The sequence below is a fragment of the Gymnoscopelus braueri genome (assembly GCF_963280865.1).
Source record: "Gymnoscopelus braueri genome assembly, chromosome: 15".
In the NCBI taxonomy this organism is placed as follows: domain Eukaryota; kingdom Metazoa; phylum Chordata; class Actinopteri; order Myctophiformes; family Myctophidae; genus Gymnoscopelus; species Gymnoscopelus braueri.
Genome location: NC_137620.1, coordinates 985,635 through 998,134, shown reverse-complemented (window position 1 = coordinate 998,134; position 12,500 = coordinate 985,635). Strand labels below are relative to the sequence as shown.

Genomic DNA, 12,500 nt, shown 5'->3' with positions numbered 1-12,500 from the left:
ACATTAAACTTTTTCATAGATTTCATAGATAGCTTCATAGACTTGTTTGACAGCACTATATCATTAATGTTGTGTAAATGAATGTTTACATATTATCAGCTACCGTGGACTGCAACATTTATTGTAGTGCTGAGTCATGACTAACTCCTCGTCTCTCCTCTCCAGGTGTGCAACAGCACCAAGGTGACTCCCTTCAGGATCGTGGCCAAAAACGAGGAACGCGGGCAGCCGGAGGCCTCCTACATTCGGTCCGCCACCGTGTACCTGCCCGGTGACGTCGTCGTCACCCTGCAGAAGAGCCGGAGAGTCCTGGTGAGAGAGGAGGGGAGGGGAGAGGAGAGGAGAGGAGAGGAGAGGAGAGGAGAGGAGAGGAGAGGAAGCTTTTTCATGTCAAGGACCCCTAAATTAACATGGATTTAGCCGCAGACCCCCATAAGTATTTTGTGCCAATATTTTTGAATATTTAAAAGATATTCCAAATGTTTGAAAAAAAGATTTTTGGAAAATAGCACATCTACAAGCCCACATCACGACATGTTCTGAGCTTGTACATCGGCTAATTTCAAATAGACGATGTATATAGAGTTAAAGTAGTTGAATTTGATGGTCAATTAAAAAACATTAATGCCATCTGTGTCATTTTAGAGTTTAGTGTTGGCCATTAAAAAAATAGAACATCTACAAGCTCACAGCGCGTCACTTTGTGCCGTGCTGTGAGCTTGTACATCTGCTATTTTTGAACATTTTTGAAAAATCTTGAAAGTGTGAGAATTACTGATTTAGAAGGCATTTTGTAGAATCGGCCTCAGAATCGGACTGGGTTAACACGTTTTGCTGGGGACCCCCTGGAACCCCCTAAAGGACCCCTGGGGGTCCCCCCAGACCCCCCTTTGAGAACCACTGCTTTAATTGAGCAAAACAAAAGGGACTAGACTAATGATAACGATTATGCGTTTCCCCGACACGTTTCATTAAAAGCTAGCGGTACATGTGAGGGGCCACATTATAAAGCTAATGAGTTGGACAATAAGGGTGTAAAGGACACAAGAACACAAGAACTAATGAGGCAGAGAATGCCTTATGCAGGCAGAATGCAAAGTTTATCTAACGAACACACTGAGAGACCTTTAAAGGTACAGTAAGTGCTATGTTTTAGTTTTAACAAAATTAAATATTTTGTTCGTGGAAAAAGTCAAAGGTCTATATTCTGATAGTACTGAAAAATGGATTGCCAATTTCCTCCAATCAGGAGAGAGTACCCATTTATCAGCTTCATGTTTCAGTTCCCAATTGTGTCTTCTCATTTATTTCTGTCACCACTTCCAATTTCACTTGCTTAATCTGTATCCTGATTCCTCACTTCCTGAGTTCAGTGGATACAATTGGTATCCCGACCTGAAAATTGATATTCTGTTTAATAAAGAGCAGGAGAGACATGGAGACTCCTGTTACTGAACAAACACTCTGTATAGCAACGAGTACTATCAGAATGTAGAGCTATTTGACGCTTATTTTAATCAAAGAAAACCACTTTCCCTAACTTCTACCCCGTCCCGTCCGCCTCCTCTCCCCTTGTGTGTCCTCAGCTGAACGGGCGTCGCGTGCGGACCCCTATGTCCACCAAGGGGGCCAAGGTGCTGACCAGCGGCGTCTACAGCATGCTGGACACTGACTTCGGCCTGCAGGTCAAGTTTGACGGGAACCACCATCTGGAGATCACCGTTCCTGGGGACTACTTCAACAAGGTAGGCCCGCCAACCTTCGACCTCTTCTATCACCCCGGGAGATTCTGGGAACACAGTCATTTACTCTGAGAGGGTACAATTTGGTTTTGTTTGTACACTGTCAGAGTTAGCAGGCTGTGTCCATAGCAGTGGTCATTATTGAAAAATAACAGACCACTGAAACCCAATCAGAATCCAGCATTCAACCAAGCCGTGTAATTAATTGTATTAAAGGGATAGTTCACCGCCAAAATGACTTTTTTTCTATCGATTAGTCACCCCATGGAGATTTGAATTCATGGATATTTTTTTGTTTTTGTCACATTCCTAAGCCAATAATTTGATGAAGGGTTCCGGTAGGAGACACAAAGAGTCTCCTTTGTGTATATATATCCATGAATTCAAGTCTCCATGGGGTGAGTAATCGATAGAAAATAAGTACTTTTTTGGGTGAACTATCCCTTTAAGTAAGTAAGTCCTCATCCAATCATTAAAGGACATCGTTACTGTATAAGAACAGGATCTCACACTAAATATCTGCAGGCGCATAAAGTTAAGTAAACACCTGTATGAACAGGTGGGTTTTTAACACTCATACTATACCATACTGTGGGATAAAATAACATTTTATTCATTAAAATAAGTTGTGGATAGCAGCTTTAAAGTAGGAATCCTGCCATCTGTCTAGGTGTGTGGTATGTGTTTTAACTATAACTCTACATGTCTCTAGGTGTGTGCACTGTATGTGTGGTAACTATAACTCTACATGTCTCTAGGTGTGTGGTATGTGTGGTAACTACAACCAGAACTCCACTGATGACAACTTGATGCCCAACAAGAAGCCAGCCAAGGATGTGATTGAACTGGGAAACAGCTGGAAGTCTGAGGGAGACAGCGACCCTGGGTCAGTAACAGCTCTATTAGTAGGGGGTACTAAGTGAAAAATCGTTACGCGGTGGATAAAAGCATGAAATTTGATACAGATGTCCCTTGGGTCATCCTAAAACATCCTAGAAGGGGTGCCCAAAAAAATCTTAAACAGGAAGTGAGTTATGGACAAAATCCAAAATGGCCACCTAAACTGTTGACCGTTGACTCAAAAGACACCAAAATAATCTCCAAAAAGCATAAAATGTGGCACACATGTCCCTTGGGTCATCCTATGACATCCTAGAAGGGGTGCCCAAAAAAATCTGAAACAGGAAGTGAGTTATTGACCAAATTGAAAATGGCCGCCTAGTGTTGTCGATTGACTCAAAAGACAACTAAAGAATCTCCAAAAAGTATAAAATGTGTCACACATGTCCCTTGGGTCATCCTAAGACATCCTAGAAGGGGTGCCCAAAAAAGTCTTCAACAGGAAGTGAGTTATTGACTAAATTGAAAATGGCCGCCTACAGTGCTGGCGATTGACTCAAAAAGCCTATAGAATCTCCAAAAAGCATAACATTTGGCACATATGTCCCTTGGGTCATCCTAACACATCCTAGAAGGGGTGCCCAAAATAATCTGAAACAGGAAGTGACAGGAAGTGACAGTCACTTAGTGGTAGCAGGGACAACATCTTAACTGTTGTGTGACATACAGGTAGCAGGGACAACATGTTAACTGTTGTGTGACATGCAGGTAGCAGGGACAACATCTTAACTGTTGTGTGACATACAGGTAGCAGGGACAACATCTTAACTGTTGTGTGACATACAGGTAGCAGGGACAACATCTTAACTGTTGTGTGACATACAGGTAGCAGGGACAACATGTTAACTGTTGTGTGACATGCAGGTAGCAGGGACAACATCTTAACTGTTGTGTGACATACAGGTAGCAGGGACAACATCTTAACTGTTGTGTGACATGCAGGTAGCAGGGACAACATCTTAACTGTTGTGTGACATACAGGTAACAGGGACAACATCTTAACTGTTGTGTGACATGCAGGTAGCAGGGACAACATCTTAACTGTTGTGTGACATACAGGTAACAGGGACAACATCTTAACTGTTGTGTGACATGCAGGTAGCAGGGACAACATGTTAACTGTTGTGTGACATGCAGGTAACAGGGACAACATCTTAACTGTTGTGTGACATACAGGTAACAGGGACAACATCTTAACTGTTGTGTGACATGCAGGTAACAGGGACAACATCTTAACTGTTGTGTGACATGCAGGTAACAGGGACAACATCTTAACTGTTGTGTGACATACAGGTAACAGGGACAACATCTTAACTGTTGTGTGACATGCAGGTAACAGGGACAACATCTTAACTGTTGTGTGACATGCAGGTAACAGGGACAACATCTTAACTGTTGTGTGACATACAGGTAACAGGGACAACATCTTAACTGTTGTGTGACATGCAGGTAACAGGGACAACATCTTAACTGTTGTGTGACATGCAGGTAGCAGGGACAACATGTTAACTGTTGTGTGACATGAAGGTAGCAGGGACAACATGTTAACTGTGTGACATGCAGGTAGCAGGGACAACATGTTAAAGGGATATTTCACTTTCAAAAAAACTTTGGGTCATTTTATCGTCTACTCAGGCTTTTGTGAGCCCCCCAGACCGTTTTTAAGGGGGGGGGGGGGGTGCTGGTGTGTGTGTCTTTGATCTTCTGCTTTCCCGCACAAGGTTGCAACTTTGTTTAATTTCAAGCACGAGAACCTGTCTGCTCCCACACTCCAAGCACGAGAACCTGTCTGCTCCCACACTCTCCTACATTTTTGGGGCATTAAAACGCTATGGAGTTGTGCCCCAATAGAGGGCTTGATCTCTGGTCATATGAAGATTTGTACAATATATTATGTATTGGTAATCATTCATAGGGTCTTTTAAAAGTTTTAGAAAACAATTAAGTATATTTGGCATTGACAATATATCACTTAGAAAAGGATTAATGTGGAAGGTCATCTTATTCAGAGTGGTTTTTAAGACAATTTTGGGCATTTAGAGTTGTTTAAAAGATATTTAAGACATTTTTCATGGGTTATTTTTGCCAAATCCTTTAATATCAGTCTATTTACTATAAATGTAAAAATTATATTTAGCACAATCAGCCAAAATGTCAGAATTATATCAACTTTTAGGAATCATGGGTCATTTCTGGCGGCCATTTTTGATTTTTCCTTTAAAAAACCCTTTAATGGGTCCAAATTTTTGGGCACCCCTTCTGAGATGATGAGATACATCCTAAAGAGTGCGTGTACCAAATTTGGTGCTTTTATCCGCCGCGTAATGATTTGGCCATTTTTTGTGCTTAGTACCCCCTACTATATGATGTTTGTTTGACTTGTCCCGTCGTTCAGTGGAATCCAGCCATCGATGTGAAACACTAACAATTACACCTCTCTACACGCCACAAAGGACATGTATACTTACATGACATGCACTTACACTGGTGTGGTCTTTTAACCACTTAAACCAGTGGTTCTCAAACCTTTTCATGTCAAGGACCCCCAAAATGATTTGTATTGTATTTGGCCGCGGACCCCCATGTCCAAATATTTTGTTCCAGGGACCACCCCAGAGGCAAATATTTGAGTTACAAATGTTTGCTTTAAAAAATGGTATATTCAAAGATTTGCACAAATTCTCAAGCAGATCTACAAGCTAATAGTGCGGCACTCGGTGCCACGCTATGAGCTTGTATGTCTACTATTTTTGAATAGCCAAAGTATAAAAGGTTAAAGTGGTTAAAAGTATTGTAGGCTAATGCTATATTAACACATGTAGCTGGGGACCCCCTTTATACTTTTGCTATTCAAAGTGCCGCGCTATGAGCGTGTAGATCTGCTGTTTTTGCTAAATCGTGAAGATTTGTGCAAATCTGTGTTAATGTTTTTTAAAGCGAACGTTTTTAACTCAAATCTCTGGAACAACATATTTTGAGATGGGGGTCCGCGGCCAAATACATATAATTTTGGGGGTCCTATTTTTTTCAGAAAACTGTTAGGATTTAGAAGACATTTTGTAGAATCGGCCTCAGGTCTTAATTGGTTAAAGGAGAGTCTTAAACCGGTCCCATCCTGTTCTCTTCCAGCTGCCAGCCGGACACGCGTCCGGACGTCCACCCCAACTGCACGGCGGAGGAGGAGACCCTGTACGAGGCGCAGTGCGCCGCGGTCGTCCTCTCTGACCGCTTCAAGCCCTGCCACTCTCTGGTGCCCCCCGAGGCCTTCCTGGGGAACTGCGTCTACGACATGTGCGAGTACGACGGCATGCCGGCCACGCTGTGCGACAACGTGGAGGCGTACGCCCAGGCCTGTCAGAGCGCCGGCGTCACCATCAGCTGGAGGAACAGCTCTTTCTGTCGTACGTTAAGTTAAAACAACAGTTACAATCTTTCTGTTGTACATTAAGTTACACCACAACTGTTTGAATCGTTGGTAACACTTACTCATAAGGTACCCGTAATTAGCGCGTACCCGTAATTAAGTGTTAATTAAGCATTCATTAAGCATTAATTCCTTGTAATTCATGTATTAACTTTGCTTAACTAATGATTAATGATGTTAATTAATGATAAATTACAAGGAATTCATGATGAATTAATGCTTAATTCATGCTTAATTAACGCTTAAATGATGAATTAAATAATCATAAATTAAGCGTTAATTACGGGTACCTTATGAGCAAGTGTTACTGAATCTTTCTAGCGTACCATAACTTACACAACAGTTACAAACTTGCTGTCATACAATAAACTGGTTGAATCGTACTTACTGTACGTACCGTACAGTACGTACCGTACAGTAAGTGCTGTAATTGACATTTCTTTGTTAAAACATGTGTTAAATACAGTAGCTCTATATTTGTACATGCAATCATTGCTATGGAGTGTTTGTTCCGTAGGCCTGCTCCATGTCTCTTCAGCTCTTTAGTAAACAGAAAACTAATTTACAGGTCAGAATAGAACAAGTGAAATAGGAAGTGAAGAAACAAATACATGAGCAGACAACACAAGCTGATAAGCGTTCTTTACGGGGTTCTCTCTCTCCTCCCTCCCGCAGCTCTCCCGTGTCCTCCCAACAGTCACTACTCGGACTGCACCCCTCCCTGCCCCCCCACCTGCTCGGACCTGTTCCCCATGTTCTGCCACCTGCCCCCCACCGCCTGCGTGGAGGGCTGCCTGTGCGACGCCGGCTTCGTGCTCAGCGACAGCAAGTGCGTCCGACTGGCCGAGTGCGGCTGTGTGGACGGAGACGGAGAGTATCACGATGTGAGCGACACGCACACTTTATTCACACATTATAACAGTGGCGTCAGTTCAGCTAAAGCTAAGGTATGGCAAGGTTAGGGTTGCCAACTCCCAGAGATTCAAATAAGGGACACCTATGCCGCGCGCCCAGGATAGGTGTCTAAGTGTTTGGGGGGTCTAGGTGTTTGATTGGTCAAACCCCCCAAAGCCCCTGAAATGCATAGAAAACTATGCATTATACCTATAACACAATACAAATACAATGGTCTTACACCTGCATTAGGCTACTATTCATGTTATTTTTTGTTTTTTTTACATTTTTTACAACGCAAACATTTTAAATTGCACAGATGCTTTCTGTGTAATGGGTTCAAAAAGTTTTTGTTATGTTCTGTGAAGACGCATTCAGTAGCTAGCATAACGATGCTATGCATGAATGATAACCCACCTTTTGAAGAATATAGCATTACAAATAAGAAATGGAGTGAAATAGTTAACACTTTAACAGATCACCAGGTTCTTTCTCTCACGCACACCCTGTAGTACCTCCGCATACTCCTAGAGGTACACGTCTCCCCATTAGAGAAACACTGTTGTAGACCAGTGGTTCTCAAAGAGGGGTCTGGGGACCCCCTTGAGGTCCTTGAGGGAGTTCCAGAGGGGCCCCACCTAAATGATTGGTAACTCTGAGAGTGTACAAATGGAACCAAATGGACTCTCAACACACAGTCCATTTGTTTCCATTTGTACATGAGTTAAGGGGGTCCAATGCATAGTAAACAGGGAATGGAAAAGTTTGAGAAGCACTGTTCTAGATGGCTGACTCCTTCAGTGCCACACCATTAAACTAATGCCAGATGGCACTAGGCTGACCATAATGCTTAATTAATAACTTGCTCCAAGTCTATAAATTGTTGAATTTTGGCTCAGAAGAAGCTCTCCAATTGGAACCATTAATTTTTGGGGGGAATAGCATGCCATTAGCACGTTGTGACGCGTTGTGAGCTTGTAGATGATAGATCGGCTATTTTCAAATAGCCTAGGTTTAAAATAGGGCTAAAGTGGTTAATGTATGTTTTATAATGTAATATATTTATATCTGCAAAGTAACTAGTAACTAAAGTTTTCAAATAATTGTAGTGGAGTAAAAGTACAATTGCCTCTGAGATGTAGTGGAGTAGAAGTAAAAGTATAGAGAATTGGAAAACGTTTGTTGACGTATGATGTACTGTTTACTTGTGTTCCAGGTGGGAGACTCGTGGTTGACTGATAAGTGTGCAGAACAGTGTACCTGCACCCTGGGAGGAGCCGTCAAGTGTGACAAACACAAGTGTGACGCCAGCTCAGTGTGTGGCCTGGACAAATACGGAGACCTGACCTGCAAACCCACCAGTTAGTCCACTGTCTGTCTGTCTGTCTGTCTGTGTGTCTGTCTGTCTGTCTGTCTGTCTGTCTGCCTGTCTGTCTGTGTGGTCTGGTCTGTACTGTATGGACAGATATGGAGACCTGTACCTGCAATACAGGTCTCCAAATCTGTCTCCATATATATCTCCATATCAGTTAACATACATTATGTCTCTATGAACTCCTGTCTCAACAGTCAGGTTATGCTTAATCCGATCACACATTCTGATTCAATAGTCAGATTACCCTGTTTATGAGTAGGTAGTTACATTATGTTTTCATCAAATTACATATTTCAGGCTTTATGTTTGATATATCCCTTATTCTGTATGGGAAATGTAGATAGATAGAGTTATTGTATTTATTTGATTTGCACAACATTAAATACATATGCATAACATGATAGTTCTTTCCATGGGAAAGTTGACAGTATTAGTTGTTGTGCCGGTGAGGTAAGAAACCCTAGGGGGACTTATGCGAGTACCTCACCGTTTACATTAAGTATAATTTGATTTATTTAATATTAAAAACAAAAAAACAAACAGAAAAAACAAAAAACAAAACAGACAAAAATGTCTGTATCTATAGACATAAGATAAAGATCGATATTGTAGCTATATAGATAAATACTGTAGATAGATAGATAGATAGATAGATAGATAGATAGATAGATAGATAGATAGATAGATAGATAGATAGATAGATAGATAGATAGATACTGCTGATTGATTGATTGATTGATTGATTGATTGATTGATTGATTGATTGATTGATTGATTGATTGATTGATTGATTGATTTGCAGTTCCTTCCTAACACTAATCTCTCCTCTTCTCTCCTCCAGAATTCGACAAGTGCACCATCAGCGGGGACCCCCACCACCGCACGTTTGACGGCTTCACCCACCACTTCCAGGGTCCCTACACCTACGTGCTGACGCAGGACCACGGCCCGCAGGGCTCGCTACAGCCCCTGGTGGTGAGGGGGAGGAACGCGCGGCGCGGCGGGAACAGGAAGGTGTCCTTCCTGGACGAGATGTACGTGGACGTGTACGGCGTCAACGTACGCTTCCTGCAGAAGAAGAGAGTCCTGGTCAGTTTTTTTGTCGTTGTTTGCTGTGTCAATGTTTACATCTATGTATCGTATGTAAATATATATTTATATAAATATAAATGTAATAGTGCAAATACTCTTAACCACTTTCAGCGCTCCTCTTTTGGGCATGGAAAATAGGGACATGGGAAAGGGAGAGTTTCAGCTTCACCCAGCTGATGGCTGATGGGACCCTGGACATGTCGTGAAATAGTCAAAATAACAGATCTACAAGCTCAAGTGAACTTGTAGTTGTAGATCTGTATAGTGCTTAAAGGTGTAGTTCACCCAAAACATGACTTATTTTCTATCAATTACACACCCCATGAAGCCCCCTTTTTATTTGCATTCCTGAGCCAATCATTTGATGTAGGAGACTCCGCCGGTCATCAAATTATTGGCTTAGGAATGCGACGATTGATAGAAAATAAGTCACTTTTTTGGATGAACTACTCCTTTAAATTTAAGAAACAAAAGAAAAAATCTGTCTCTTCCGATCTCACTCTCTCTCCATCTTTTTCGTCCTCTCTCTTTCTTTCCCGTCCTACAGGTGAACGGCGAGCGCGTGGCTCCTCCCCTCAGCCCCGTGGACGGCCTGTCCATCACCATGACCTCCAGACAGCTCCAGCTCACCACCGACTTCGGCCTGACCGTGCGCTTTGACGGCAACCACCGCGGAGGTTTGTTGACCGTATACAATACAATAGAACGGCTATTTCCTGTGGTGGAAAAAGTACTCAAATGTTTTACTTAAGTAAAAGTATCAATACTGCAATGTAGAAGTACTCTGTTACAAGTAAACGTCCAGGATTAAAACATGACTTACTATAAAATGTACTTAAAGTACCAAAAGTAAAAGTACTGAAATGTTTGAAAATAGCAGATCTACAAGCTCACAACGCGATGCGACGCGTTGTGAGCTTTTAGATCTTCTATTTTCAAATAGCCTAGGTATAAAATAAGGCTAACGTGGTTAATGTATGTTTTATAATGTAATAATTTATATCTGCACAGTAACTAGTAACTACATTTTTCAAATAATTATAGTGGAGTAAAAGTACAATAGTTGCCTGAGATGTAGTGGAGTAGAAGTAAAAATAATAGACAATTGGAAATACTCCAGTAAAGTGAAGTACCTCAAAATTGTACTTAAGTACAGTACTTGAGTAAATGTACTTAGTTACTTTACACCACTGACAGTACAATAGATGGAAGGCAATACTAGTGGACCCAGTAGAGCTCTGGTGAACCCCATTCAACTGACTCTCTGTCGGGTGGAAACCTCATGTCCAAAACTGTTACTTTTCAGGATTCAAATAAAAAAACATCAACATCATACTTTTGATGCTTTTTTGTGATAATGTAGTATGATCAAGTAGGGCGTTAATATGCGAAAAAACACACAAAGTTATAATATGGAGATAAGAGGTTTCTGCCCGACAACAACAGTATAGGATTTGAATGAACATTGGCCCATTATGCTGCTCAACTAATAAATAAGTTCAAAGCGGAGTGGGACACGCCTCTCTCCTCATTTTCCTTTTTATTGTTGAAGGCAATTTGACACTAGTCACATCACTGAATACAGCATCAAAGTAACCCCCCCCAGCTCTCTCTCTCTCTCTCTCTCTCTCTCTCTCTCTCTCCCTCTCTCTCTCTCTCTCTCTCTCTCTCTCTCTCTCTCTCTCTCTCTCTCTCTCTCTCTGAAAACTACAAATCTTGCACAAAGAAATATTTCAACCACTTGTTTACACCAAGGGCCCAGCATCCGCCTTTGAAAATTGAGTGAAGTGACAGTTCATATGAATGGCCTGTAGTTTCGCTGTTTTACCCCTGCTGGTGTCAGAAGAAATAACTCTCAATGCAAGTGGGTGGGTTTTTGCCGAACTTTAGACTTGATTTTATTGACAAGCTGCACAACCAATAGCATTCATTCCCCGCCCCCACTCTTGATTGACAAGCTACCCAACCAATAGCATTCATTTCCGGTTGCATGGGAGATGACGCGATATATCGCGATATAGAAAGATGGCGGATTTGAAATTGCTGAAAAATAGGCTTCATTTATGGTCTGTAGAGTGTATGGGCGTAACGCTGTCCATTCTTTTTTACAGTCTGTGATGTGACAATACATGTATATGTGATGTTTGATTCTGTACCCCGTCCGTCTTGCGTGTTGTCCTCTTCAGAGGTGGTGTTGCCCAGCACCTACAGGAACGCCGTCAGAGGCCTGTGTGGGAACTACGACGGCCTCAGCCGGAACGAGTACATGAAGCCCGACGGCACGCTGACCAGGAGCCTGGACGAGTTCGGCAACAGCTGGAGGGTGAGCGACCGACAGGGGCCGGACGCACGGAGGGCGGAGGAGGACCATCCGACCGGGGCCCACCTGCACAGGTAAAGGACAGCAGCAGCAAGACGGACTATGTCAGTTAGTTACAAACACGGAGAATGATGATGGGTCACAGTGGGGAAATACCCACAGGGCAGTGGTTTTCAACCTTTTTCATGCCAGGGACCCCTAAATTGATATACATTTGGCAGTGGTTAAAATTATTGTGATGCCACATTAACTAATTTAGCTGGGGACCCCCTGGTACCCCCTGTACCACTGGTGGTCCCCGGAACACTGGTTGAAAACCACTGCCATAGGGGGTCCTCAGAGTTACTACAGGGGGGCCGCCAAATCTTTGTTTGATAGGACTTTTTTTTAAATATATATTTTTACATTAACCACTTGAACTCTAGCGTCCCTATTCTGAAGGAGAACATTGGCCGAAAAATAGCCGATCTACAAGCTCACAACGCCTCGCAGAGCTTGTAGATCGGCTATTTTTGGCTAAGAGGTTTGTGTGTAGATGGAAAAAAGTGCAGGCCATACAGAGTGAAAGGTCAAGCATTGAGGTTGAGGGTTTAAGTGGTTAAATGTCTGACAATGTATTTCTGGATTCATGCTACTAACATGAATCCAGCACATTAATTGAAAAGATAATGTGTAGACTAAACAAATAAGCACAAAGCATTAATTTACACAACACTGATGATAGTGCTGTCAAACAAGTCTCTGAAAAAGTCT

The 12,500-nt window shown here is 42.2% G+C and overlaps 1 protein-coding gene across 1 annotated transcript in view; it reads left to right on the top strand.

Annotated features, from left to right (window-relative positions):
- zanl (zonadhesin, like) overlaps window positions 1-12,500 on the top strand; it is a gene marked incomplete at both ends in the record, with an annotated part of 53,146 nt that overhangs the window by 29,489 nt on the left and 11,157 nt on the right. The window contains 9 exons of the mRNA XM_080451794.1: window positions 166-312; window positions 1,587-1,745; window positions 2,501-2,628; window positions 5,772-6,043; window positions 6,742-6,950; window positions 8,177-8,321; window positions 9,177-9,424; window positions 9,975-10,104; window positions 11,614-11,821. Of these exons, the coding sequence (XP_080307920.1) occupies window positions 166-312; window positions 1,587-1,745; window positions 2,501-2,628; window positions 5,772-6,043; window positions 6,742-6,950; window positions 8,177-8,321; window positions 9,177-9,424; window positions 9,975-10,104; window positions 11,614-11,821 (1,646 nt within the window). The remainder of the gene's footprint in view (window positions 1-165; window positions 313-1,586; window positions 1,746-2,500; window positions 2,629-5,771; window positions 6,044-6,741; window positions 6,951-8,176; window positions 8,322-9,176; window positions 9,425-9,974; window positions 10,105-11,613; window positions 11,822-12,500) is intronic.